At 43.5% G+C, this 23523-nt stretch overlaps 1 protein-coding gene across 2 annotated transcripts in view; it reads left to right on the forward strand.

Moving 5' to 3' along the window:
• Positions 1-23523, forward strand: part of ICE1 (interactor of little elongation complex ELL subunit 1) — a 58775-nt gene that overhangs the window by 25420 nt on the left and 9832 nt on the right. Inside the window, exons 1-8 of one of the 2 annotated variants that reach the window (XM_060295643.2) lie at positions 1963-2180; positions 3507-3593; positions 5305-5714; positions 7952-12667; positions 13895-14063; positions 16659-16819; positions 19644-19834; positions 21702-21808. In XM_060295643.2, coding sequence (XP_060151626.1) covers positions 5424-5714; positions 7952-12667; positions 13895-14063; positions 16659-16819; positions 19644-19834; positions 21702-21808 — 5635 coding nt within the window. In that variant the 5' untranslated portion in view covers positions 1963-2180; positions 3507-3593; positions 5305-5423. Of the gene's footprint in view, positions 1-1962; positions 2181-3506; positions 3594-5304; positions 5715-7951; positions 12668-13894; positions 14064-16658; positions 16820-19643; positions 19835-21701; positions 21809-23523 lie in introns of those variants that run through there. The other variant, XM_030856541.3, reaches the window with a different exon arrangement.

The following is a 23523-nucleotide window of genomic DNA, read 5'->3' on the forward strand; positions in this document are numbered from 1 at the left end:
AAAATACTTTTTCAAACATATATAAAAGCTGACTATTTACTAGACAACGAAAAGCTACGATCTAATAGGAGATATGAAGATACTGATATTTCATAGGATATTAATAAAAATCTCTCCTACCTCCACCCTGAAAACCTGATAACACACATAATAAATACAAACCCCTCTTGGATAACAGAAAAAATAAAAACTGAAATACTAATGTTTTGGAAATAAACAAAAGCAGGGCAGTATTTATTAAAATCTTTGAGATATAGTCAATATAGCATTCAGTGAGTGGTTTGTGGTCTTAAGCGATTGTTAGAAAGCAAGAATTACAGAAAATGAAGCAAGGATTACAGAAAATGAATGACTAAGAAGGTAGGAAAATACAGCAGAAACCTAAGGAAAATAGAAGGAAGGAATTGATGAAGAGGGAAACATAAATTAATGAAATAGGAAACAAGGCATTTGATTTGGGACCATTAAAACTAATAACTGGATCTTTGCAATGCTCATGAAAGTGACAGCTCTTTGGCATATCTGATCAAGAAAGGAAGAAACAAAACCCGACTCGCACCAGGACTGAGAAAGCTTTAAAAATACATTTGGAGAATTATTTTTAATTTACAAATTTATATTCAGATTTTATCATGTTCATAAAATGGACCATTTTGTAGGAAAACATACTCAAATTGACATGGACTAGTTGTTGCAATCCTGAACAGAAAAATAACCCAGAAGAAAATTTTAAAAATAGTTAAATATCCAACACCATGGAAGATCTAGGTGGCTTGCAGGTGAGCAAGCCTGAAGTGAAAAACTGATGTCTTTATTATTGTTTGGTTTTAGAACTTAAAAAATGTAGAATGCTTCCCGTTTCATTCTCTTAGACTAGCATAACCCTGTACCAAGATCAATTAAGAATAACATGCATACATATCTTCAAGACTCAGAAATCTGTTACTTAGGAATAAAGCTACAAAAGTACTAAATAAAATCTTAAGAACTCAAATCTATTAGTAATTTAGAATATGGACAAGTTACGACTTAAGGATTTATCTCAGGAATACCACAACAACTGGTTAAGAGGAAAATGATAGGATCATCTCAATTCAGTACCCATTCCTCATTTAAAAAAGAAAATTGGTGAGGTAGTAATAGAAAAAAACATTTTGAACTTGAGAAAGGTGAAACCCTAAGAGCATAATCATTACTGTCAGAAACAAGGCAAGCCTGCTTTTCGTTCCATCCCTTCTGTGTGTGCTGGAGACCGTAAGCCGTGCAGCCAGGCAGACACAAAGAGTAGGAGCTGTGAGTGCTAATAAGGAAGAGTCAGATTGTCCGCATTTTAAATGATGTGACTATCTATGTGGAAAAAAGAAAACAGAAGTGTAGGAGCTGGGGAAGGTGCAGGTATATACAGTGGACACGCACAATGGGCCATCATTAGCCTATCAAAACGGGTGGAATAAGAACGACCAGATCTCAGGTGGCAGCCGACCTGAGATGTCCAGGGAAAGACCTGAAAGCAGCATGCCTGCCTCGGTGAAGGAAAACTAAACCATCTGAACACATGTGTAAATGCTATGTTCCTGGATTGAAAGACTTAAGGCATAAAGATGTGCATTTTCCCCATGTGTATTTATAAATATACACTCTAAAACCAGATGGTGAAGGCTTATCGGAAAGAATAGCTGTTCGGAATAATAATTTAATTTTTGAAAAGGAAAATTCTGAGCCACATTCATGCCTGTACAGATATTAAAACATACTTATAAAACTGTCGTGTTTAAAGAAGCGTGCTATTCACGTGGAAACTGACAAATCAGTGGAGTAGGAAAGTCCAGAAATACTGTACTCAGAGTTGCCTGGATTTTAATAAAGGAGGCATTTGAAAGGATAAGGGGAAGGTGTGCAGTTCAGCTGAAAGGTTTTCACAACTAATGATGCCACAATGAAAATTATTTTCTGCTTTACTGGGAATGGATAGCTCTTTTATGTCAGACTGGAAGTAATGAATGAGTGCTCAGTTGAAATAGGCCTAACTCTGGTTAATAGCCTCCATAAGCATAGAAAAGTAACTTTTTTTCTTTTTTTTAAGGTTCCTTGTTTGCTGCTTTGGGTATACGTAATAAGCAGGGATCCTGGTCAGGTCATTTAAGCAAAGGGGATTACAGTATTTGGAAGCAGGCTTTTGGGTAGGTTAAATCATAATGTAGATAAACTACTTGATCATAGAATTTTGAAACTCAAAAATGGATGTACCTCATACAGTGACAGTGGCTGATTTGTCTCAGGAGAGGTTGGAAATGTCCAACTTTTCAGACTTCTCTGTTGTTGTGCCCCATTTGTCCTGGTCCTCTTACTATGGACTTCATTTTTTAGAGCGATGTAGTTTGCCAACTTAAATAGGGCTGACCTCTTCCAAAATTTGTGACTCCTTGTAGAAATTTTGGTTTAAAAGGTTGGTCTTTTTAGCCTCTCTAGAACTGGATTAGAGATTTCAGTGTTTTCAATAAATGATTCAGTTTAAGAACTTCCAATGAACTATAACAGAACTTAGGGGTGGACTGAAATTACCTAATACTTAATGCTATTTTCAGTTAAATTTTAACTAGTGTGGGTTGTCTTTTTATGCATATTTGACACGAACTGTTCATGTTTATATTTTTATGAATATGTTTTGCTTTGGAACATTTTTGGGAATTTGTCTTCTTAACGTTAGGTTGACTTTAAAACCATAGTATAATATTCTTAATGTTATATGACTTTCATTAGGCCTGTCTTTGTTGTAGTTGCCCTTTGCCTTTCAACTTGGACCAGTGATTCTTAACCATTTTAGGAAATCAAACCCGTTTGAAAAATATTTATGAAAATTCCAAAGTTTTCACTTTCCTTATAGAAGCATATGCTTCTTTCTGTGTGTCTGCTCATGTGTGATTCTCTCTCCCTATTCATGTTTATACACACCCATTTTTGTCTCCTCCCATTTCCCCTTAAGGCCATTAAAATTTTTTCCAAGATCCATGAAGCCCCTAAGTTAATGACAGCATGGTCAACTCGGATGGCTTTTCTGATAGCCTCATGGAACTGAAGGGATACTGTCCTTTGTTCTTTGTAGACTACCTGGAGCCCTAATCTCTTCCATCCGTCATTGTATCTATGCTTCCCCCCCGACCCCAGTCTCTTATCACTCTCTGTAGAAAATACATAGACCAAAGATTTATTTATACTGTGCATTCATAACGGTGATAAAGGCCTTTAACAAGCAGATTTGGTTTTTTGAGTCCTACCCCTGTTTGCACCCCACCTTCCAAAAAAAACCTGAGTTTGTATTCAGCCTATCAGTAGACCTTTTTATCAGTAGCTAACTGAATTGTGTGCAGTGATTGAATTTGGGGAAGATGTTTTAAGTTGCCTGGTTTTCTAATTCCCTAGTAAATCCCGGTTTTACAGGACTGTGTTTTGGCCTTGTGTAGAATGAGCCAAATGACATGACTTTAATACTTTACTCTCTTTCACAGGAAAAGTAAAACTACTTCTGAAGGAACTCTGGCTCTGTATAAATACAACACACAGACTACCTGGTGAAGGCAGCAGATGTGTCCCAGGTGAGAGAGAAGCTTCCAGAAGTACATTTCATACATGCAGTAGAAATGCTTACTTTGGGCACTATATGCCTTCACTTTTTAATATCTCCTGAATCTCACATTGAAAGAGTGAAATAAAGTAGGATGGGTACTTGAATTCATACAGAACTCCATTCCCTCCAGGGTGACTCCTAGTCTCAGTGAATACATCTGGCTTTTTATTTTGTAATAGCACCTTTCGTCAGGGAGTATGCATGGAAACTGGAAGACACATGGTGGGAGGTGTATATGGCAGGTGTACGCAGAAGACCGAGTTTCCCACTTTTGTCGCCTCCCATCCCAGGACCCCATGTTGCGTTTAGCAGTCATTCTTCCTTTAATTGCCCCCAGTCTGACAGTTACTGCTCTTTCTTTGTCTCACATCTCTGACCCTTTTGTAGAATACGAATCTTTTGGTTTGTGGGATGTTTTCTTGTATGAGAGCGAGGCTGTGTATTTTTGGCAAGAGTTCCCCAGTAGTGTGCAAGGGGAGAGTGTGTGTGGGTCTGCGTTGTCACTGGGGATGTTAACCTTGATTGCTTGTTTAAGGTGGTGTCGGCCAGGTTCCTGCATGTAAAGTTTCTGTTGCTTCCTTATTCATTGATTATCTTGAGGGAGATGCTTTGACACTGCAGCTATTCTGTCTCTCTCCAATGTAGCCCACTGATTTTAGCATCTATTGATGGATCTTGTCTGCTACGATTACCACTCTAATAGTGTTTTTTGTATTTCCCTCATTCCTCCTACGTGTATTAATTGGAATTCTTCAGTAAGGAAGAGCTGTTGCTTTTCACCACTTACTTGTTTATTCACTATTTCTGTCAGTGTAGTCTCACAGAAATTTTTTTTTTTATTCTGTATGTTATAATACAGTACTTTCATTATCTTATTCAAATTGCTCCAGATTTGGTTATTGGGACCATCTTTAGTTTGGCTCCTGGGTCTTTTAGGCATGTCCCGTCCTGTTTTGAGTACTTCTTTACTTCTGGTACTGCAAGCTGTTTAAGGCTCCGCTTGTATTTTCCCCTCCCCAGCCCTGTTATCAAACACTGCTCCAAGGAGCCCTGAGGCCTTCTGCAAAATATATTTTTACAGCTTTCAAATATGACAAATGGTTATTTCTAGTTATTTCCTAGGACACAATGTTTTTACTAACAATTACCATTACTGCAGTATACCAAAATCCAAATCCAAAGAGAACTAACGTTTTATAGTAGTTTTCTTGTTGCATTATAATGCAAAGTATTTATGTGACCTAGTCAGGTTCCTTAGTTAGAGAATTATACAAATATGGTCATGGAGTAGTCTAATATAGGTTGATTTTAGACAGGGAAAATAGTGTTTCCTATCACATTGTATGCAGAAGCTGTTTCTCCCCAGTCCTGCTGATTTCCCAAGAGAATGAGGGCATCGTCAAGCCCCGTTACCATGGCGGTGGATGGGCGCCTTGGCACGGACACCCTGCTGCTAATGGGACACGGGCATCTCACCATCCACCTGCCTGTCTTCTCGTTCGCTTGTTGTGAGGGAAGCATACTTCTGTGGAATATGTTCAAGTCTTATAGGTTATTCTTTAGGAAGGGATTGGTTGCCTTTTAAAAATGTTTCTACTTGGATTTAATGCAAGCATTTTGAACTGTTAAAATAAGGATTTTCTTTTTAAGTTTTCTTTATATATATTTTTTCCCCACAGAAAAACCTGCCAAAGAAAACCCCAGATACTTAGAGTCCAGGGAGGATGGTGTGCCCCCTCCAGCAGGGGGTAGCCCTCTCAGGACCTCAGCTGTGCAGACGTGCCTGGCAGAGCTGTCCATGGAGATAGAGGGCGACTTCTCTGCGTGTGAAGACGCGGGGAGAGAGAGGCTGGGTGGAGCAGCTTGCCGTGACAATGGTGTCTTTAAAGAGGACCGGAATCCTGAGGCTGTAACGCAGAGGAATGAGGATGACCGTGCTGACTTTTCTGATCATGATCATTCTTTTGATGAAGATCTTCAGGCTGCCGTCGACTTCTTCAAGCTGCCCCCTCCTCTTCTGTCCCCGGTGCCCTCACCCCCTCTGCTGTCGTCCCCACACCTGGGTGCATTTCCGTCCTCACTCTCACCTGTAAGTTGACACTTTGTATTTGCATTACTTGGTGGCCATGTTGTCCATCCTGCTACGGGATCTCAGACCAGCTGTCAGGGAGGAAAGTGAGGATTTAACAAGGCGGGCCAGTGCCCTCGGGTCCACGTGAATATACGGCTTTTTTCATTTTGTACTAGGGGTGCATTTTTATTGTTTTAATCTACAGTGTACTGTAAGTCTCCTGTGTCTTAATTGCTTACTCTTATCTTTAGTGCCTGACACAACAGATATGGAATGAGTGAATTAAACAAGTGTTTACAGACATGGAGTCTTTCAGAGATGGGAAGTCCATGTATAGAGCATGCAGGTCAATTAGGTTGCTGAATTCCCCACCTTCATGCAATGAATTCATCATCTTTTTGTGTGTTTGCAGAATGGTTTATTGTAATTTTTTAGGAAGTTAGTCTTGACAAAGCAGATTTGTATGCTTTTTGGCTTAAGGAACAGATAAATGACTCCTTGAGTCACATCCTTCATTCGAGAAACCATAATGCATGTCTGTTACGTTCTGGACCTGGTGCTAGACACTGGAAAGCTGAGGTGACATGGGCTGTGGTCACCCCTGGTGGGGTCTTGTGTGGCGGTTGCCCCCATAACGGCCGTGGTGGAGTCCGCGCTGCTGGGAAGCATGCTGCTGGAGGGAGCTGGACACGGAGCTCATGCTGGAAGGAGGCCGGGCGGAGGCCGGGCGGGAGCGTCTCCAGCGAGCAGGTGTCCCGGCCGAGCGCGTGGAGGGGTGCGTTGTGTCAGCTGGAGGAACTGTTTACACAGAGGTGTTGGACTCAGGGCGAACCTGACGCTGGGGGCATTCACCCAGACCGGGTCTCCAGGTCCATGTGTGTCCTAAGGACTTTCCATTGTATCCTGAAGGCAAAGGGAAATCCTCGATGGATCCAAAGAAGTGGAGCTAATGGTTGAGTTCCACTTGAAGGTTTTCGTTTAGTCACAGTATGAATGGGGAGGGAGAGGGGAGAGTCGGGAAGGAGGCAGGACTGTAGTCGGGAAGTCATTTAATCAGCAGTTTCCTCAGTTCTTGACACCTGAACAGTAGTAGCATTTGAGTCAACTGGTTTGGAAAAGGTCTCGAGGTTGAGCGAGCAGCACGTCTCGTGAGATCTGCGGTATGGTTGTTAGGTGAGTGGGGGGTTGAGGATGTTGGAAACAACAGAGAAGAAGAACCTCTTTGGGCGGGGAGGTAACGTAGGAATGTTAGGTGCTAGGTGTGCGCGGGATTTCCAGGTGCGGCGTGTGCGAGTTGTACCCCCTTCCGTGGGCTTGGTGCTCAGAGCCAGGCTGGGTGGACGCAGGTGCCGGGGTGCCTCAGCCTGGGGGCCAGCAGAGGCCCGGGGCTGCGTGCTGTCATCCCCCCGGAATGCACGTGTAGGAGAGGGTCGGGTCCCGACAGTCCTGGAGAGCTGTCAGTGCCGACGCGGCCAAACAGAAGAGGAGAAGAGGTCAGGACAGCAGAGGAAGACCAGGGGGTGATGGTGCCCTAGCATCCATCCAAGGGAGGAAAGGGTTTCTCCAGTGGGAGCAAGTTCATGTCAGTGGTGGTGACTCTTCGTCAGTCCCTGGGCCTCGCAGACCAGGGGGCACGGGTGGCTGAACCGGCTCTCCTGGGGGCCGTGTGGTCTCTACCACTCAAGACGGGGAGGGAGGCTTCCAGAGCAGACCGGGAGTCAGGGGCTGTGGAGGAGGCAGAGGTGTCGGGGTGCAGCACAGGCATGAGGTGTGGCAAGAGGGGTCTGCAGGGTGACACCCAGAGCGATGGCCGGGCTGGCGCTGGGGCGAGCTGCCCTGGGCCAGAGCCTGCGGCTCGCCGGGGAAGGCAGGCGGGGCTGGGCAGCTAGAGGCGGAAGCCTTTTGGGCCAGAAAATGGGGACGTCAGAGTTGAGAGGAGGCCTGCTTCGAAGTTAGGAGAACAGACCTAACCCTAGGCTGCATGTGGATTAGAACTGGGAAGCTTCTCCGTTTGGGGAGAAGCAGTGTGAGTGCAGGAAACGCTGGGGAGAGGCGGCTTCTTTAAGGAAAGAAGAAGCAGTGCTGTGCTCATTGAGACCTACCCATCCGTTGATAGAGTCCAGAGAGTGGACTACCCTTTCCTCAGATTCTTCAGGAAGCACACACTTTTTTTTAATGCATTTAGTTGGTAGTTGCGTTTAGTTGACTGAAGTAGTGTTTTACTAACTAATTAATGTAATTCATTTATATTTAAGGAAATCTACTTTGGAGAGTGTACAGATTCCAGTGATCATGATTCAGCCCAACATAGGAATTCTGAGCCTGTTTCAGAAGATGATACACCAGAATTGCTGGATTGTTTTAGCTCATCTGGAAAAAGTAAAGGAACTGGAACATGGGAGGAAAAGCTCCAGCCACACGAAGCCACCCAAGCTCTAAATACATTGGAAGTCAGTGAGGTGACAGCGGTTGGGTTTGGGACATTTACAGCAAACCTGAGAGAACCTGCAGCCACGTTCCCCTCCGCTCATGAGAAACACTGGACGGTGTCATCTGAGTTCGTGAGCAAGGGAGAAAGAGGCGTTTTGGATGAGGCAGGAGGACAGAGAGAGGCTTGGGAGATGGATGGGTCAGTGCAGACAGAGAAGACACGTCCTCAACCCACGGGCAGCAGGCGTGTTGAGCAGCTCTCGAGCGGCCTGGCTGTAGAGGAGGGCACGGCTCTTGGGACGTCAGACTCATGTCATCCTACCCTGGGCCCGTGGCCATCGAATGAGCCCAGCGCACCTGAAGGAAAAACCCGAGTGTCCAGAGTGATAGGATCACCTAAATTAGAGGTGACCAAGTGGACACTGACTGATGGAGTCACTTCAGCATCAGGTCGTCTGTCCACTTCTGGTCATTTTCAGGGACTGTCTGGAGAATTGGAGAAGGAAAGAGAAGCAATGCGAGGGTTCATTTCGGGAGACCCTTCTGCCCCAGGAGCAGCAGGGGCCGCGCTGGTTGCCGCGGTGCTCGGTCTGGGAGAGGAGTTGTCTTCCCCCGTGGCCTCATCTCTCTGCGGTCACCCCCGGACTCCCTCTGGGTTGGAGGATGACGCTGAAACATCTGTTCCTACTGAAGTAGGCCCTCCCGAGCTGCATCGTTTGGAGCAGAAATCACAAGCTGCCATGTTCACCACGCTAGATGTACATTCTGAGCCCCCGGAGTGTCCCATAGGAGAAGGCCATCTGGAGAACAGCTTACATGCTCTGAGCCCAGTGTCGGGGGCATCTGATTCTAATGGTCAGAGGGGCAGCGAGGTGGGGTGTACGACCCTTGTGAAGGGCATGAACGATATCTGCTCACTCCTGCAGTCAGGATTCTCGGGAGCCGCCAGAGGCGGGCCAGGTGAAAGGCAAGGTCCGAGGGTCGAGCTCACGCCGAGTCGGTCAGGTTTCACATCGTCGGCAGGGCCTCAGTCTGGCTTGATCAGGAGTGGCTTTGGCTTTGGTGAAAGCACTTTGTGGCACCACAGTGATCTGTTACAGCGAAGTGGTGAAGAAAGGCTGGGACCTCAACCTGAACGTGAACAAGAGGCGGCGGCGTCCTCAGAAAGCAGAGGATCAGCACGCAAGCCTGAACGTGCTGGAGAGGATAACAGTTCTGCAGGATTCAGGGCGCCTGCATCCTTGTTGCCTAACCAGGTGTCAGTTATCACCAAGCAGGCACGGCCTGAAACCATGCAGGGCGCACGATGGGAACCCTCGAGACTGTCTAGGAGGGAGCCCCCCTTAGTGACAGACATTGATAATGGGGCTGGTCGGACACCATCTGGAGCAAGATGTGGGGAGAGAGCGCCCACAGCACCGAGAAGCAGGGAGGCAGCTGCTATAGAGAACGCTGCCCTGGGAGTTTCCTCCTCCTGGAGAAAATCAGACTTTGATTCTCCAGGGGGTTCTTTACCAGTAGAAAGTTCCCATTATCCCACAGATAGTACATTATCTTTCTCTTCTGACAACATCCTGGTCCCAAACCAAGACGACGTGACGGAAGCCACAGTGCAGGAAGAGGTGCAGAAGCAGAGCCCGTGTCTTCCTGCCACAAATGTGGACACGTCCAGGCTGGATGTGGATAAACTTCCAGCCACGGAGGTGACGCTGTCAAGAGGTTTTCCTGTTGGAGACACAGTCAGAGCCTCTGGGGAGGCTCTGGCCGTTACAATGGACCCGTCTGTTGTACAGCACGGCCCAAAGGAGCATCCGCAGCTGCCGTCTCACATTCCCGGGGGTGCTTCTCCTGAAGCTCTAGACACCACAGAGACTGCTTTTTCACCAGCGTTTGGCAGCAAAGATGAGGAGAAACGTGTTGTCCCGCAGAGCAGCCTCACTGGTGCCCTGTACTGTTACACGGGCATCCGCGAGGCAGGCGGAGGTGACACTGAGGTAGAAGAGGGTGACGCGCCAAGCTGCAGTGAGGGAGAGAACGATCCTGAAGCCGGGCTGGAGGGCGGCCAGCAGAGTGCTGGTGGGGCCTCCGAACGAGGCGTGGGGGCTGCTAGCGCCGGTGCGGCCGAGACCAGACCTTCCGTCGAGGTGGGGTGCCTGACCTCGGCTCTGCGGGACTGTAGCCTCAGTGCGCTCTCCGAGACAGACGGACTTTCCACGTCCGAGGTCGTGATGTTTCTTGAAAGTTGTCAGTTAAGAGATTATAGTTCAGGGGACTCTGTTTCAGAATGTTCTAACAAGGGAGCCCTAAATAAAGGGATGAACAAGGAATTAAAGCAAAGTGAACCGTCAGGAGAAAAGTACAGAAAGCAACTGTGTGAAGAGGAAACACTAGAAACCTCTGAGGAGTGCGTCGGCTCCTCGGAGGAAGACGACTGTCCTTTAAGGGACATGAGGCGGCGGCTTGCTCAGCACTCCCTGGAGACGCTGCCTGAGGTGCTCACCAGGATCCACCAGGAGCTGCAGCCCGACCGGGAGGACGCTGGTGGGAAGGATGCTGGTGAGTTACAGCTCTTAAATGCACCTGACAGCGTCACAGCGGAGCGTGAGAAAGAGCAAGTTCTGCCTCTGGAAACAGCCGGCTCCTCTTCACCCCTGCCGACGGCCGGCTCGGACACTCGGGGCAGTTCTCCCACTAGTGGTGGACCTGGACATGAAAACACGCAGAGCAGATCTGCGGGTAACTTGGATGCGATCGGGCCAGTGGATGGTAAGGAAGAGCCCTCGTCAGAACCCCCGGAGCCCTTGCCCCTGTGCGCTGCCCCGGGAGTGGGGCCGGGGGAAGTGGCGTTTCAGTGTCAGATCTCTACAGTGACTTCCGAGGTTATAAACGTGCTGATAAATAAGGATCAGAATCTAGTCATTGAGAAAGGGGACAACTGGACCATCATCAATGGGGTAGCTCTCATGCCAGAAGTGGACCAGGTTATCCTGTGTGACGCCGCTGAAGATGCCCCTGTTTCCCCGGATCCAGAAGGGCTGGCAGCTGGTTTCATTCCACTTCCTTCCGTGGAGAAGTCCCCAGAGACCGGTCGCCCCGGCCCTCCTTCTCAGGAGCCCCAGTGTGGCAGTAGTGTGGCCGGAACCCAGGGCGATATTTCAAGCAGCGGTCAGAGTACTAACTTTGATAAAAGTCGTTTGCGGAATAGACCCGTTAAGCCCAGCGTGAGGATTAGCTCTGAGATTTATGATCAGAACTTTGAGACTCAGACGGTTCCTTCTGATCACACGTACTATAATTCGAAACTAGAGCCGCTGAGCAAAAATAAGAATCGATCAAAGATTTCAAACAGAGATCAAACAAACAAACCAGTGAAGATGTTAGCGTCGAGCAGAATGGAGACTACTCAGAATGAAGTTTCTCCGTCATTTTCTGGAGAAAGAGGGAACGGAAAAACTCAGAGAAGTCAGACGCAGACCATCCTAGCCAGCGCCGACACGTCCACTTCTGCGGACTGCTGTGCGGACACGCTAAGTAAGATCCGGCAGGAGGTGGGCCCCCCCCTGCCCCCGTTGCTGGCTCCTCTGATAGCCACGCCTCCGAGGACTTCACAGCCAGCCTCTCCACTGACGTCAAGTTCCAGCCCCTGCTCACCCGTCTCTCCCCACGGCCCGATCTCTTCGCCGTGTGAGATCCCGGTGTCGCCTATGGTGTCCCCCTTGCTGGAGGAGCCGGGGCACTCCTCTCCTCCACATGCATCCCCGTCCACCGCCCCGGCCAATGACAGGGTCTTGTCATCTCCTTTGCAGTTTTGTGCTGCGACCCCAAAGCACGCCGTCCCCGTGCCCGGCCGCCTGCCCCCGTTCGCCTCTGCCCATCCGGCAGTGGCAGCGCCCCAGGAGAATTCCGTGAAGATCCTGGACACCATGTACCCAGAGCTGTCTGCCAGGGCCCGCACCCTCAGCATCCTCAAAGGGAACATTCAGCTTACGCGAGGCCCGCCGGCCGACTCCAAGAACCTACCAGGGCCCGCCAGCGCCATCAGGGGCTTCAAAGCCATCACTTCAAGCTCAACCGCCTTTGTGAAAGCAGGGGGCAGCTCTGGTGGTGACTGTACGCAGGATAAGTCGAGAGATCCAGAGCCTCCGCAGTGTTCAGGTGGGAAAAGGGCACTGTCAGCGGGCACACCGAGGAGTGCTAAGAGGTTGCGCCTGGACAGCGGGTCCCCGGAGCCAGAGCCCCCCTCAGAGGGTGTCAGCAGGAGCCCCCAAAGGAACCCCTCCCAGGCTGCAGCTGTGAGGACAGAGGAGGAGGGGCGTCGTCTTCTGGCCGTCAGTACAGTCTCACAGTCACCCCTGAGCCCCAAGGAAGCCGTGGAGTCCTATGACAGAGCTGTAGCGGAGGCTCTGAAGAAGATCGCAGAGTCGTCCTTTGACCTGTTACCTGTCATTCGCAGTCATGTGTATGTGGGAAACATCTCCAAAAAGCCTGTGATGAGAGATCAAGAGAAAGAAGTTGTTTATGAATTTAGCACAACAAAAAAGGTATGTGGCTCCTTTGCTCTGGGAGCGTTAGGAATCGCATGTCCTCAGACAGAGGCCGTCTCCTGTCAGCGAAAGGGGAGGTGGCCCTGAACAGAAGTTTATTCTCAGAGATGAGCAGTCACCTGTGTAAACATTAGGACCTGTACTTTATTTCTAGCCAGCATTTTATACATTTGAGAAGTGATAAGATGTCGGAGATTTGATAATTTGTATTCACCAAATACTTTAAAATTTTAAAGGGAAAAAAAAAAAGCCTGTCAGGACTTAAATTGCACATTTCCTATTGATTCTGGCATGCTTAAAAGCTCAGAATGATTTGCTTCAAAGCATCAAATTGCTATGTAATAGAGACTTTCTTTTCTGTGAATGATATTATATACACACTTGAGGATTTTGAGAGTCAGAAAGGTAGTGTGTGGGTTCCTCCCACTTCCCTTGGTGTAGGTCAGAAATCACACAGGAACAGATGCTTAGTTTCAGGAAGGGGGCTGGGGGAGGATTATGCAGATTTACCTACATGGTTTATTAGGACTTTCCTTGGTTTTTGTTTTCTACATATTTATGTTGATACTGGGTGGATGATTTCCAGTGTCCCATGGATTATGCTTTATCGGTTATCTGTACATCCTTGGAATCACAATGGTATAAATATGTATTTTTCTTAGGTTGCATTTCAGAAAGCACAAAGAGCAGTACAGGTAACTTTGGAAAGATGTTTATTTTCAAATGACTGAATGTATCAAATTATTTAATGCGCCTTGTCCTGGGTGAGGAAAACATTGCCCAGTGTTTTAAGATCTAAACAGGATAAATGTGTCGAGTACATGGGAGCTCAGAAGACAAGAATGGGAGTAGAGTACGAGTGGATTGAATACACACACAGATCATTTCAGTAAAAAACAAAAAGTGGTCATTTGTAGGAGTGGTGGTAGTGACAGTAGGCATCAAGGTGTCCTGGGACTCGCCCCGTGGCCCCTGCAGCCCCGCTGACCCCCGGACACCGACAGGCATGGGCTCTCTCCTCCCCGAGCCTCACGGCTTTCCCTGCTAAAGCAAGTTACCACGGTGGGTGTTGTCCTCTACTTTCTGAGACAGGGTACGTTTTATCTTTCCAACTTTCCAAAAGGTACTTAATTTTGTAACTTTTAGCTGGTCTTTAGTAGGCTGAAGATAAGTATCAGTGTACATTGCCTTTCCGTTTTTTTTTTTTTTTTTTTTCCAATTCAGCCTTTAGCAGAGTGCTTGCTTCACTCTATTCTCTCAGAACTGAAAATTCAGAAGATGTCTGTGGAGCACAATTACATCCACGCCCTCTGCAGAGTGTATGTGGGTATTTGTCGGCAGCTGGGAGACTTGGAAAGAGCTCGCTTGTTTTGCTACAGTCTACTTAAGGAAGGTATGTTTAGATGGCAACATTCTTGTATTGAAAACGGGTTGTTGCTTTTTTATCTGCTTATATATGCATCTGTATTTTCAGCTAAGGTATTGCTGTGTATCTTTTAAAATCATGTTGTCTTGTGCATTTACCAGAAGGCATGAAGAGCCTTAGCTGTAGACCCAGCCATACCTGGTTTTCAGTGGGAGAATTTGTGTGACTTAAGCTTCCTTAGGTCAGCATATACATTTCCACTTGTGTAGAAAAGTGTATCTCTCATTAGCGCGTGTCGGTTTTATTCCTTGTGCATCTACTTTAGAGTCAGATATAGTTGACACAAGATAATGGAATCATTTTAGAGTGACAAACCGCTCTGCTCTGTTACTACCTGGAAAGGGCAGAAACACTAAGATGGATTCATAAGCTCATGGAAAGAAGAGTTTCAGGGAGAAATGGAAAGGAGGGCTGTCCTTTGATTCTCTTTTCCTTTTACTACTATTTCTTAAGTCTATTAATGGAGCAAATAGGACTCCTTCATATCAGATCATCAGTGGAAACATTTTAATATAGCAAAGTGACACACAAATGGAATTTAATGCTACATCAGAGAGTCTTATCTAGATTGCAAAGATTGATAATCTTTTATTACCATAATGTTTATGGGGCTTATAAATCAGGGTAATTGAATCTGTCACTTGTAGAGTTGTGAGTGAGGCTGCTGTGTTTGTTGCCCACTTCATTTATTTTTTCAGTCACTGACTTACTTAACAAATAGTTACGGGGTGCACATAAGTGTTAAGGCTTTGACGGTGACCAAACCCAGGTATAGATGCAGCCTTCCAGTGGGGTGCACACGTCAGGTTTTGTCAGTGAAGGGCAGCAGGAAGCAGGGCAACAGGGACTCTGCAGAGCCCACGTGGGATTTCTGGTTCTTCCTCAAACACACCCAGCCCGCTCTCACCTCTGGGTCTTTGTAACAGGTTCTCTGCGGGGAAGCTTTTCCCTCTGTTTTGCTATGGTTACACTGTTACCTTTTTGTTTGCTGTCTCTTTCCTCTGCTAGGTCGTGTACTCTAAGGACAGGGATTTTGTTTGTCTTGTTCCTACCACATCCTCACCCCAGGAGAATGTCTTGTATGCTCTCGTTAAGTATCTGCTGATTGAATGACTTGTGCTGTGGAAGGTGGGTTTGAGAGAGTCTCAGGGATCGAGGAAGCTTTCCTCATCGGAGTGCCTTTTGAACTTAGATGTGAAGATAAAAGTGAGGGAGAGAATTCCAGGCAGAGGGAACAGCACGTGGAGTCCTGGGACAGGAGGAAGCATAATCAGATAAGCACAAGGTTTCCAAAGTAACAGATCAAAATAGCGCAGTGAGTTTATGCTTTGAGTTACCCTCTCTCTATACACCCTGCAGTGCAGTGTTAGATAAAATAGAACAGAGACAATGAAAAAGATGTGGCGTCATGCCAAACAAGATCCGAATCTTCGTGTTGACTGATAAAACCAGTTGCGGAACACTTCGACAGTTTCTTATAAAATTAAACAGTTTGTCATATGACACAGATATGTCACTCTCGGGTACTTACTCAACAGAAATAGAGACATATCCACATATCCATATACACTTCACAGGTATTCAGAGCATCTTAATTCATAATAGCCCATGGTTGGAAACAGAGGTCCATCAGGAGTTGAATGAAAAACCAGTGTGGTATATCAAGCAATTGGAATACTACTCAGACAAACGAGGAAAGGGCTAGTGATGCGTGCAGCAACGTGGATTTTGCTGAGAGGGGGATGCCAGACAGAAAAGGGTGCATGCTTTACAAATCTCTTCATAAATATTTGAGAAAAGGCACATGTGCAAAGTGACCGTAAGCAGATCACGCTTGTCTGTATTTGGGACAAAGTGATTCACTGAAAGGGTCAGACCATGGGAATTTGGGATGATGGAAATGTTCTATCTGTGGGTTGTAGTGGGGCTTACATGGGTGTGTTCATTTGTCAAAATCCTTCAAACTGTCTGCTTACAGAGTGTATTTTATTGTATGTAAGCTGTGCCTCGATTAACTTGATTAGACAAACAGAAAAGACAAGCCATGGCGTTGGAGAAGGTATTCATAAGAAAAGGATTATCAGTCATAATTTATAAAAAAACATCCCTTCATATCAAAAGCCTTAGGTGTTCTTCAAGTGAATTCTGTCTTGTAAATGCATAAAACATGGCCTGAAAGGACACGCACCAGATGGGAGGGTTCTGGGCGCAGGGTCTGGAACCTGCGAGAGGAGGTTTGCCTTCTCTTCTTGTTTTGGAGTTTATTGCTCTTTTCTACAGTGGTGTATACTCATGCACTGTGTTTCAAATTCGATTAAAGAAAGTTTGCCAAAGAGAAAGAAAGGTTGGCTGCCGGGGGGGGGGGGGGAAGGGGAGGGATGGGCGGGAGAGATGGAGAAGCAGAGTTGAAATAACTGAGGCTGGGGCCTCGTCAGGCTTCCTCCCTTTAGCTTTAGGTGGCCCTGCTGTGCACAAGGGGAAATTATTCAAATATCTTCTTAGTTTGTCATTTATTCACTTAATCAGATGTAAAGGTTTATTATCTTGTTTCCTTTCTCATAGATTTTCCAGAGTCTGAAAAATTGACTTTGTTCATTGCAAACATGTGGCATGATATATTTATCTCTCAATCGGTGATTAATAAGGCAATGCAGTTGGTAGCCAGGCAACGCGCTAAAGGAGAAGTTTTGAACTGTTTGCGAGCTTTCCTCAATTGGGAGAAGGTGAGGTTTCTTTTTATGTAATACTGTACTTGTAGGTCTTACATAAATGTTATTATTTGGTTTTGTATTAGTTCGTGAGCATTTCAGAGATATTCTTCATATTAGATCCTTTAAAATACCATTTTAGTCTAAGCTTATGCATTTTGTTCATTAAGTATGCATGAGACACTTTGGGAGAAGTTGTAGACCTGTGTGCTGTGTTAATTGAACAAAGTTTCTTTTGTGTGCTAATTTATGGCGATGAAATCTGTACATGCACATATATATGTGAGGGCTCAGAAGAGTTGCACATCATTTGCTTCTACAGTAGGTACTTAAGTGAAAAAATTGGTATCTCAATTCCTTCCTGTTACGATTTTTTCTGAATCTAATATTCTGTTTTTCTTTCCAGTTGATGGAATTTGTGTTTGTTCTAAGTATTGTGTTCCATGTTTTCTTTCATTATCTTATTTCCCTTCGTGACTGATATGTTAATATAGTATCTAGATTGGTGTTCTTTTCTTCATAGATTTTCTCTAATGAGAATCGCTGGATGCTGAATTGATAGTGGTAATCTTTAAGAAGAGGTATTGAAGTCAGTGAGGGGTTAACATTCACTTTTTTCTGCCCTTTTTAATGACTGTATTACTGTCCTCTTTTAAAAAAATTCTGGCTTATGCATGTAGTCGACTTTTATATGTCATTTTGCTTTCCTTTTTAGTACTTTTTGATGTGACTCTTCATTAGACTTTTATTTTCTTATAAAAAGAAAAGGAAAGGGCTATTGGTAGATAAAAAGTTAGGGAATTTAAAAAATCAAGTCTCTAATCATCTCTTCATCAATCCACCTAGACAAACCAGAGTGTATTGGTGTGAGGTACCATCAGATTCCAGTCCCTTAGCAGTGAGAAGAGCATCCATACACGCATTTCCACCCTCCGCGGTTACCTGCAGGTCCACTTCTGTCCCTGCTTGGTCCTCCTGCTTGTGCACTGGAGCCTTCTCCTTTGGCCTGTTCAGGATGAAGCCAGATATGTTTGGATGATAAAACATGATTAATGAAGAAGGTAGAATTTTAATAAGTGTGTTTAGCCTGTATCATATCAAATAAAAATATAAAGTCAAAGCTATTAAAAAAAAAAAAAAGAGGAACACTTGGGGGGGATACCATTATAGTCCAAGACTTCCAAATTCTGTCCTACAGAATTCAATAGATGTGAAGCACAAAAATAAGTAAAGAGTTAGTAGAATTCAACAATATAAAAAGTAAACTTGAATGAAGACTGTAGTTTTTCATATGTCTGTGATTTGCAAAAAACAGTCATGCATTTGACCTTAATTTTTAAAAAGTAAAGAGTCTACACTCAATTCTCTGTCAATGACTCAGTAAAATTAGACAAAGAATTAAAAGATTCTATAAAAGTTCCCTGGAGATTGAGATACACAGTCCTGGACAATCTGTGAACAAATAGAAACTCAGAAGTAAAATCAAAGTATTTGGTGTGAAAGGAAAACCCTTCATACCGAAGACCTCTCATTTTTGGAAAACTTACACTCATTGAAATAGTTTAAATGTCTTCATTATTAAACAAGTAATAAGTAAAGTTCCCTGATAATCATCTTAAAAATTAAAAATTTGAGAAGGAATCCAGAAGAAAAATATAGTTTAAGAGGTGTAATAGTAATGAAGTAGAGGAAAAAAAATGCCTTTAAAAAATACTAATAAAACAGGTAACTCAGTTCAGATTAATGTAAAAAGAGAAAAGCAAAAATGTTCAAGATTTCAGAATGAGAGAGGCAGTGTGAGTGGAGATGGAGGATGAAGAATGAGAAGACTGCCGCCTACAGCTTCATAACAGGTTCAGAAACCGAGAATGGTTCCTTAGCAACATAAAAATGGTCAGAATTGGCTTTAGGGGTAAAACACTGGAATAAACCAGTTGTTTTCCATTTTAAAAGGTTGAAAAGGTGATTAAAAATTTCGTATACAAGAAGCGTGGATAGATTTCATCTGAATTTTATCTAATCTTTAAAGAACCAACTAATTCCAGCCTTTTTCAGGTGTAAGTGAAGATTGAAAGCCCCTTGTTCATTTTTAATAACAAAACCCAATAAAAAAAGAAAAAAATGATAAATCCACTGCTGGGTATGTACCCAAGGAAAGTCAAATTTATGTCCACAAAAAGACTTGTACATGAATGTCCAAAGCAGCATTATTAATTACAGCCTAAAGGTGGAAGTAACCCAGATTTCTGTCAATAGGTGAATGGGCAAACTGTGGTATATCCATACAATGGATTCCTACTCGGCAGTAAAAAGGGGTGTTCAAGCTACGTATACATGCAAGAACGTGGAAAAAAATATCAAAAAAAGCATGCATAGGTGTAAAAGAAGCCAGACAGAAGAGTCTAGTACAATCTGATTCAATTTTATGAATCTCTGGAAAAAGCAGACTGATATCTAGGGTCAGAAAGATGACAGAATGAATTTATTGAAGAATTTTTTAAAGATTAAAAATTGTTTTGTAATAAAATTTTAATTCTCTGATTTCAGTTAATGAAAATTTGCATTCCTATCTGGATTGCAGTGTCTTTCCTACCTGACTGGATTCTGCATTCTGCCTGGAGCTTTTTTATCTGGCCTGTTGACCACCATTGTATAATCATTTTAGGACAGTTGTTATGACAAGATAAACATAGTTCTTTATTCAAAATAACTTTCAAAAGGTGTCCTTTAAAATTAAATGATTATTCAACTGATGCTTGTTAGTACTCTTTGAGATCACCCACATGAGATATGTTATATTTGAAACTCTGAATTTTCTTTTTTTTACCTTATTTGCTAGAATGCTCCTGCAGATGTTGGCTTCATGGTTTCTAAGCTGCTTTTGACCATACAGTTATGTCCAAAAACAGAATTTCAGCCCAGTGAAAGATTTGGCGAAGACCTAAGTGATAACACCTGGGAGTACATATGTGCCATTGATCTGCTCTGCTGCCATCAGAAGTGGGTTTGGACACATGACAACATTATAAGGTACAGGGCTATTCTGCTAACTTAAGTTGGGTTATTTGAATTGTCAGGTAGTCTGTTCAGTGATTGCTGAATTGTGGTTTGAATCATTTTTGCTGTTTAAGGCAGCTGAAACATTTACAAAGCACATTTTGATTTGGGTAAGAGTTAATAAAACTACTCTTAAATGTCAGTGTCACTGCCACATCCCCTCGCTTTATTTTTTTATGGTACCTTTCACTACTTTTCACTGTGTCCTCTTATTACTAAAGGAAAATGAATCTCAGGCAGGGGGGACTTTGGTTTCCCTGGCCTCCCCCGTTATGTATGTAGAGAGAGCCGTGCCCACACAAGAGAGGTACTCAGCGAATATGTGTAGATTGAAATGTAATGGTCATTATCTTAATGTACAGATACTATGGAAAACCCCGCAGGAACAGAAATATTCAAAATTCTGGGTCAGCAGCTCTTCTCACTGGGATTTCAGGAGAGAACTGAGCCTGTTAACGCTCATGCGTCCATTTTATGTAATGAATTAACTTTTCTCTGTTCGTCTATCTATGCAGCATGTTTGGAGAATGGAGAAAGTAGTCAAATAACTGCTCTGCAGTTAATTACAACCCTTAATTTTCTTACAACCCTGACTGAGAAAGGCTGGTTTAAAGGGGTTTATCACATTGAAAAGGATTCACCAAAGGATTAATAGTCTGTATCTTTGAGACATTTGAGGAATATATTCTGTGGAAATCTGTTCTCTTGTTTTTCCTTCTTAACACTCGGGAAAGATTATACATCTGAATGTCAAATAATAGGTAATAGAATTATGGAATGTCTATATAATGAGATACAGCCATGTTAGAATAAATAGCTATACATGGATTTTTATATACTGACACGAAAGTGTTTTTCAGTCTGTTACTAAGAAAGTGCCAGGACAGTCTGTTAAGTGCTGTCTGGGTAATGATGTGTGAGTGGCTACCCTGGGCCTCATCTTCCTGGAAGCCCAGAGGGCAGGGGCCCTTCTATCCCTAGTGACAGATGAAACAACCAGGGATGGTGCCAGTCACAGGTGCTTTGTCCACGGTCCCCCGCTGGCGGTATGGACAGTGTTGGATATCAGGATCTCTGCCTGGCCGATTCCAGACCCTGATTCCTAAGCACTGCAGTCACTTTGACTGTGTTTGTCACATACATGCAAGCATAGAGGTCTGTGGGAGGAAAAGCCCCAAATTAAAAGAGTGATAGTTATCTGAGAATGTGTTTTTTAACGTACATTTTCCTTTCATTTGTCTGTATTTAACTTTGCTGATATTATAAATACTATGTAAGAAGTTAATACATTTTTGAAAAGAGAGAGCAAAGAGGAATTGCCACTGTTTTCAGTCAGTAGATCTAGTTTCTTTAATCCATGTAAAGTGTGGTTCATTTCCTCTGGTTTAGTTCTTTTTACAAAATATAGGCTGTTTGTCCTTGCTCCACCCCGGGAAACTAGGCTTCTAGAACGCAGGTGCCACCTTCCATCTGGATGGTCCACGTGAGAATCCAGACTCTGCTGCTTCCAGTTCTGTGACTTGGGGACATTGTTCAGCATCTCTACACTAAAGCCTTGTGAAAAGGGTTAAATAGAATAAAGATGCAAGCATGGGTGTTTGCAGCCTTTTTAAAGCCACTGTAAGCACAGAGATCCTGAATAGTTGGAAAGTATGTGAGCTTTCAGTGTCTGTTCTCATGTTAGCCAAAAATGCTACATCTTTTCAAGTTCCTCCTCTTCACTAACTGTCTCCTATGGACGATTTTTAAGATAATTTCTTCTTAATATTTGAACAATGGTGGGTGAGCATACTTTCATATGCATACATACATGTATATATTTGTTGTTGTTATTTTGTAGTAAGGAGCTGTGGCCTGTAATGGATAAGTGGATAAAATACAGAAAAGGACATGCAAACATTGCATACACTCCTGATATTATCATAGCATCAATACTGAGGCTCATTGGTGAGTTGTCTGTTGTATTAAATTTGTTCTTGTTATTGATGGTATCTTGGTGAGAGAATAAGTGTGTAATAATATATTTTGACTGAAACTTCGCTATAATAACTGACTTTACGGCCACGAGAGTAGGTACTTTTGCACTAAATTAATTTTCATTACTCATACTCTTCCTTTATAAATTAACATTTTATTCACCTTTTTCAGATTTAAGATTTTTCATGTTAGTACATTTTATTTATAATTGAACTCTTGATTCTCAGATATTAATTTTAATATACACACATGCACACACTTGCATATACACACTCCAGGATACATTGCTGGATACATTGCTATAAATTACAGTTAATTTGATTTATAAAATAAGTAGATACCTAATCCCTGCTTGCACCCCAGTTTTTTTTTTTCATACTCAATAAGGATAACTATGTACTTCTATAATTGGAAACTAGTTTTATTTTGTTTCTGTAAATTGTAAGATGAATAAACAGAAATTAAAATCATTGTTTAAAAATCTTTTAAGTGAAATATAGATTCTTTTTAATCTCACATCTAAAGAGGACCTCAGTGGCCATTTAGTTCTGTCCCTCCCTCCCTTTCACCCATAAATCTTTATTTTTTATTTTTACTTAGTTTTTCTTCTTTTGCCCCATCTCTGACAAACTGCTCTCTAGTCCAGGCATCATTATCAGTGATGAGGTCTGTTCATTATCAGAAGGCTCTCTTTACTTTGAAGTGACTCCTCTATCTGCCATGTATTGATTGCTTGGGGGCTGACAAAACAAGGTTCAGCCTATTTCTGTGTCAGGGCCCTTTAGATCCTTGGAGATAGTTATCATGACTTTTAAGTATCTTTGGTGTTTAATTAATTAAAACTCCAAGATAAAACCATTTGAAATAGGTTTGAGAATTTTTAAATCACGTAAGTCAGTCTTATAAATAGACCACGGTAAGAAATATAATATCCCTGACTAATTTTGTTAGCTGTATCTGCATTCCTGCACTGTGCACATTTTACATGCAAACATAGGAACATTGTAGTAAATAAATATATAAACTGGGTCTTGACAAAAACCTGGTTTCAAGGTGGACATCTAACAGTTTTCACTGGAAATAACCTAACATACACTTGGAGTTAAGATACAGAACATGAAAGCATGAAAATGTGGAAGTGGAGATGACTAAACTGCTCAGTGGGGGACTTCCCTGAATGCCTCAGGTCCAGTGCTCTGAGGACCATTGTCTGTCCCAAGTGGGAGCAGCAAGGACACAGAAGGGCCAGTGACCTCATTTTCAGCCGTCAGCTGGTGGCATGTGTGTGTCTGGAAATTCTGGTTTGGGTAGCAGCTTATCTTATGAATTCAAGAAAGAATGTGTTCATACTTTGAACTAATTCATTCCAAATTGAGAATGCTTTTTGAGAATTTAAGAAATTAGGAAAGGTGTTAGGTCTGTAAATGCTTACATGTTGACCTAGATGAAGAATCTGTGAAATTTGCTGAAGAATATACTTTTGAAGTCACACTTATAAAATATGATGTGATTTTTGCTGTTATCATTGCAGTGGTTGTTTCTTTGTGTATTTATTGATTGTAACAGGATGGAAAGTGAGAGTGGGAGGATGTGTTTCTGGTGGTTGGCCCCATCCTGCTCTGAGAAGCATCTGTGATGGAGGGTCGGCCTCACATGTCATTCACCTCCTCAGTTAGCTCTTATCA

Source organism: Globicephala melas, chromosome 3 (genome assembly GCF_963455315.2).
Source record: "Globicephala melas chromosome 3, mGloMel1.2, whole genome shotgun sequence".
NCBI classification, from domain to species: Eukaryota; Metazoa; Chordata; class Mammalia; order Artiodactyla; family Delphinidae; genus Globicephala; species Globicephala melas.